General features: G+C 43.8%; 1 protein-coding gene across 1 annotated transcript; it reads right to left on the bottom strand.

Annotated features, from left to right (window-relative positions):
- Positions 1-126: 126 nt before the first annotated feature.
- Positions 127-618, bottom strand: LOC135705491 (S-phase kinase-associated protein 1-like). The gene has a single exon (XM_065227240.1). It carries the CDS (start codon positions 616-618, stop codon positions 127-129), a length of 492 nt encoding a protein of 163 aa, XP_065083312.1.
- Between the last annotated feature and the right edge of the window lie 5,389 nt (positions 619-6,007).

The raw sequence follows: 6,007 nt of genomic DNA, 5'->3' as shown, positions 1-6,007 counted from the left end.
TTTTGAGTAAAACTTTGTAGAAATTGGAAAGAACCGACCACTCATGTGTTTGCTTATGTGATAATTCTTTATTCATATATGTAGGTAGTACTTTAGATAATAGTTGTTCACAGTATCAATCGGGCCTCACTTCTCCTCGCACCATTCGTTCTCTCGGCGGATTTGTTCCTCTTCTTCCGGCGTCAAATCGTTCTGAATGTTGAACGTTTTCCGGATTTCATCCGGCGTTTTACCCTTGATCATGTTGGCCACCGTTTTGCAAGTTGCGTCCTGCAGGCCTCGGATGTCCAAATAGTTGGCGGCCAAGATCAGCTCGAATAGTGTTCCCTGATCGACCCGAAGGAAGTCACGATCCCACGAGCATATGTCGTCGGTGCGTTTCTCCTGGGTTTCCTCTTCGTGTGGCATTGTTGGGTGATCGTCCTTATGATACGTGGCCCACTCTAGAACCTTCCGAAGGATAGTGGCGTTCACATTCGGTAGGGGTACCACTTCGCCATCGTCCTCATCCATGCCCAGGTCCTCCAGCATGGTTTTGATCGTGTTGGAACACTTGGCGAGCTGGATCTCGACGTCGAAGACCTCACCATCGGCGGATTGTAACTTGATGTTTGGCATTTTTGGCGGTGGTTTCCTGTAGATTTGCTGCAGATGAGAGGACTCTAAGCCTTTGAGTGATCGTTGAGTTGATACGGTATGAGTACGAAATGTTACTGTGATGATCGTGTGTGGTGGCAGAGGCATTTATTCAATGGTAAGGTACAGTTTAGGTAGAAATTACACCAACCGGTATAAACTGTGAGGACTGAAAAACGGCTAGAGTAACCTTAGGTAGATATCAATGAACATATGGATTTGAATGTTGGCTAGGGAAAATGAGGTAAAGTAAGGTTTTTAGGTAAGATAAAAAACTAGTAGATAGAGTGAATGCCGAAGTTGCTTAGAGTACGATGGGGCAAAAGTTCGACCTTAGATGAAACAATTAGAATATCTCAAAACTCCAAGAAATCAAACTAATTCCATACCCGGGTCCCGTTCAGGATTCAAATCTTTTTTTAACAGACTGATGAATTTTCAGCAGCTAGAAAGATGTTTTCGATAGAGTGTTTCAAAACGAACTTTTACCGAAAGTTCGATTAAGCAATGGGGCAAAAGTTTACAAACTTAATGGCATTTTTTGAGAAGTTTTGTCACTTCAAATCTTTAAATATCCCATGACGGTATGAAAGACATAGAGAAATCACATGTTTGGAGATCTACGTACGTCGCGAACAACGAAATCCACTCGATAATAGTTGATTTCCCCTATAATTTCGCTTTAATTTGGCTTCATATTTTGTACTTCAAACCTCACAATCAGGATGTGCTAGAGAGGCATAAATTACGCAACATGAAACAGGGATCGAATGAAAGATTTTCACACTTTTTGCTACGTTTACGTCAACAGTTGTCAGATTGCTTTTCGAGAAGTATGCAAAGGAAGTCAAAAACGTCCTTGAAGAAATTATGCTCGTCGATGTTATTGTCGAAGGGTGTAATTCCCAGGAACTGCGAAGGAAAATTTTGGAGAAGGATCAGTCCTTGCGGGAACTCGAATCTCTCGGGGAATCATTAGAAAGCGTTCGCTTGCAGGAAAAAAGAGCTGAAAAGTGGCAATGAAGGTGGTCAATCGGAGGTCTTCAAAATCCAGAAGTCAGAGCCCCGTGCAGGATTGAAAACGCGGAGTGAACGCAAGCAGGAGAAGATTGTGCGCCGATTTTCAGGAGGAAGATTTTTGGAAAGGAATGAGGCAGATATCATATGCTTTGCCTGTGGTCAATACGGTCACATGTCAAAGACTCCATCCTGTCCTGCGAGAGGCAAAACTTGCCGAAGATGCCAGAAATCAGGACACTTCGAGAAAGTCTGTCGGAAAAGGCCATCTGATTCTCAAGTTACGCAGTATACGAGAAAAGTGCATTCGGTAGAAGATAACGATGCTACACCGGAACTTCCGGTTTCGTCCGGCGATTCGGAAAAGAAGGTGTATTACACCTTCTATACAGGCAACGATACAAATTCCTTCGAATGTAAGATAGGAGGAATTTCGACAGCAGTGTTTATTGATTCTGGCTCTGAAGTAAATCTAATCACAGTGAACACATGGGAGATGCTTAAAGCACAGCAAGTAATCGTGTTGCACAAAAGGCAGCAACAAAGTTCTCAAAGCGTATGGATGTAATGAGCCTTTGCGTATCGTGGGGACATTGGAAGCTTCAGTGGAAATCGATAATCGTTCAACAGAGGCAGAATTTATTGTGACCGAAGAAGGACAGAGAAACCTGCTGGGGGATTCCACCTCCAAGCAACTTGGAATTCTCAAAATAGGCTTGGAGATTAATCAAGTTAACAAGGATTGGAAGCTGGTGCCGTTTTCCAAGATAGCTGGTATCCAAGTTCGCATTCAGATGGACCCAACTGTGACTCCTGTTTACCAGCCGTTACGACGGGTACCGATTCCTCTCGAAAGTGCTGTAAACGAAAAATTAGATGAGCTGTTGGCAAGGGATATAATCAAAGTAAAACGTGGACCGGTATCATGGGTTTCTCCGCTTGTAGTAGCAAACAAAGCCAACGGTCAAATTCGATTGTGTGTGGATCTCAGACGAGTTAATCAGGCGGTAATCCGCGATCGTCACCCGATGCCTGTGATTGACGAAGATTGGGAAAGGAAACGTGTGGAGTGTTCTCGATGTGAAGGACGCCTTCTTCCAGCTGGAACTGGAGGAAGAATCTCGAGATGCCACAGTCTTTATCACTCATCGTGGCCTTTATCGGTTCAAACGCCTCCCGTTCGGTCTGGTATCTGCGCCAGAAATTTTTCAGCGTACCATGGACGAGATTCTGGTGGATTGCGAGGGTGCATACTGGTACCTTGACGATTTAGGAGTTGAAGGCAAGACGTTGGATGAACACGATAAACGATTGAATGAGGTATCTTGTAACGATGTGGGTTAATAAACAAGGAGGGTTTTAATAATTTCCTTTTTTTCCTTTTTTTTGTTTCTTTTTTTATTCGGAAATGGTTCTTTTTCATGATCACAGGTATTGAGAAAAATGAAAGACCGAGGAGTAGTCCTTAATTGGGATAAATGCAAGATATGCGTCACGGAATTTGATTTTCTTGGATATAAAATTAATTCTGATGGCATAAGGCCATCTGATGAAAAACGAAATGCTGTGTTAACCTTCCGTCAACCGGCTAACGAAAGCGAGGTTCGTAGTTTCCTGGGACTCGCTAATTACATGGGAAAGTTCATTCCTAACTTAGCGACGGTGGACGAGCCTTTGAGGAAGTTAACGCAGAAGGGAGTGAAATTTCACTGGAATGAACCGGAGGAGTCAGCATTTCGTGTAGTCAAAGCCAGCATAGCGAATGCTAGAAGCCTCGGGTTTTACAAACTGGAAGATAAAACGTCGGTTTTGGCAGATGCGAGTCCGTTTGCTTTGGGAGCAGTACTAATTCAGACAAATGCTCAAGGATTGTCGAGGGTGATCAGTTTTCATCTAAATCTCTCACGGATACCGAGAGAAGATATTGTCAAACTGAAAAGGAGGCGTTGGCACTGGTATGGAGCGTTGAGAAGTTTCAGGTGTACTTGATCGGTCGTGAATTTAACCTTCTGACGGACTGTAAAGCATTGACTTTCTTATTTGCACCAACATCTCGACCGTGTGCTCGTATCGAACGATGGGTACTGAGGCTTCAATGTTTCCAGTACAAGATTGTTCACATTTCAGGACAATCTAACATAGCTGATGTTCTGTCTCGTCTTTCCACACTGATTCCTCAACCATTTGATGAAGCGGAAGAGTTGACTGTGAGAGAAATCGTATCCTCTTCAGCAACAACAATGGCTTTGAAGTGGGAAGAAATTGGGCGCGCTAGTAGAGAAGACGCAGAAATACAACAGATAATTGAAGCTCTTGACTCCGGGACAGAAGAAGACATGCCGCTGCCATTCAAAATGATTTCAACTGAGCTTTTGCCGTCTAGATGACGTGTTACTAAGAGTAGACCGAATTGTAATTCCTGAGATTCTTCGGCAACAAGTGTTGCAGATAGCACACGAGGGCCATCCGGGTATACGGATTATGAAGAGCCATTTGCGTACAAATGTGTGGTGGCCCAAAATGGACCAGAACGTCGAAAAGTATGTAAAGGAATGTCGTGGCTGTATTTTAGTTGCTGCTCCCAGCCAACCAGAGCCAATGATCAGAAAGGGACTCCCATCACGGCCTTGGGAACAAATCGCGGTAGACTTTCTAGGTCCACTTCCGAATGGCGAAAATTTGCTAGTGTGTATTGATTACTATAGCAGATTTATGGAAGTCTAGAAATGGATGAAATAACAACAGCATCAACTATTAAAGAACTTTTAATCATTTTTTCGCAGTATGGAGTTCCAGAGTTACTTCGTGCGGATAATGGCCCTCAGTTTTCTTCTGAAGAGTTTCAAGCATTCTGTGATGAATATGGCGTACATCTGGATAGCACTATTCCGTACTGGCCGCAGATGAACGGAGAGGTTGAACGGCAGAACCGTTCCATTTTAAAACGATTGCGTATAGCCCAGGAGTTGGGACAAGATTGGCGAAAGGATCTGCGACAATATCTGCTAGTATACCATTCTTCAAACCATTCAACTACTGGGAAACCACCTGCGGATTTGATGTTTGGTCGCCGGATGCGAACAAAGTTGCCAAGAGTTCCTACCAACACTTATGACGATGGAGAGATAAGGGACCGAGACGCAATCGAAAAGGAAAAGGGTAGAGCATACGCTGATAATCGCCGCAAAGCAAAACTTAGTACTATAGAAGTTGGAGATCAAGTGTTGGCGAAGCGGATGAAGAAGGACAACAAACTGCATTCGAATTTCTCGCCTGAAGAATATAGTGTGATCAAAAAGCGGGGAACAGATGTCACTATTAGGTCGTCATCTGGCAAGGAATTCCGAAGAAGCGCTGCTCACCTGAAGTCATTACCAAGGAAATCGATGCAGGAGAGTCAGTCAAATGAGAATACGAGTGGTTCTTTTCGTCGACAAGAATCGTCAGATACATTGGACCGTCAGGATGAATCAGTGGGTCAACCGAAAACACTACACCATGAGGGCAGCTCAACCGTAGTATCTAAGAGAGCTAGAGTTGAATCCAGTCGACTGAAGGATTATGTAACTTATTAAGAACATAATATTGTTTGTTTCAATTTAAGGAAAAGTAGGGATGTAGGGTTCTACTGTTCTATCATTATCCACATACCTTGGATAGTAGATTAACATTGAATCAGTAATGACAGAGAGCGAACGAGAGAAGGAACGAAGGAGAAAAAGGACAGACACACGAGAGACAGAGTGTGAGATGATCGTGCCTTGCGGGGAATAAAGATTGTTTGATGTGAAGGAAACCGCCTGTTTTAATCAGACTATTACAAAGAGATAGAACCAAAACATTCTAATACATTAGGTTAAAATGCTAGTACGCCGGCGCCGGTGGTGTAGTGGTAAGCGTGACTGCTTTCTAACACCCCGATGGGTCTGGGTTCAATCCCAGCCGAGGTCGGTGGGATTTTTCTGAGGCATAAAAATCTCTGGTCACGTCTTCCTTCGGAGGGGAAGTAAAGCCGTTGGTCCCGGCCCATGTGTGTTGAATGGGTGCGATATCCTACGCAGGTGTGGAAGCTGCCTTCCTGCACATTCGATTGCCGTCAATGGATGGCAATCGACCGTCGGTGATTGGCACTAGATTGCGGAACAGAGACCGACGTTAAATAAAAGAAAAAAAAAATGCTAGTACAATCCAGTAGTAGTGTTGCCATGTGGTACAATCTAGTAGTAGTGGTGTTGCCATGTGGTACACTGAAAAATTGAAATAGCAGATTAGTCACCAAAGTTTTCGAGCCGCTCCGTCTGTCACTTCGTTTGTGGTAGCATTTCAGAGCAGTGTGCGGAATTTAATAAATCTT

The sequence above is a fragment of the Ochlerotatus camptorhynchus genome, unplaced genomic scaffold (assembly GCF_037179485.1).
Source record: "Ochlerotatus camptorhynchus isolate MF236.1 unplaced genomic scaffold, CSIRO-AGI_Acam_v1.1 ptg000267l, whole genome shotgun sequence".
Lineage (NCBI taxonomy): Eukaryota > Metazoa > Arthropoda > Insecta > Diptera > Culicidae > Ochlerotatus > Ochlerotatus camptorhynchus.
The sequence above is the reverse complement of the archived record's forward strand: the minus strand, read 5'-3'. Positions and strand labels throughout refer to the sequence as shown.

Coding starts and splice junctions, on each gene's coding strand:
- LOC135705491 (XM_065227240.1), bottom strand. CDS start 618: ATGCCAAACATCAAGTTACAATCCGCCGATGGTGAGGTCTTCGACGTC.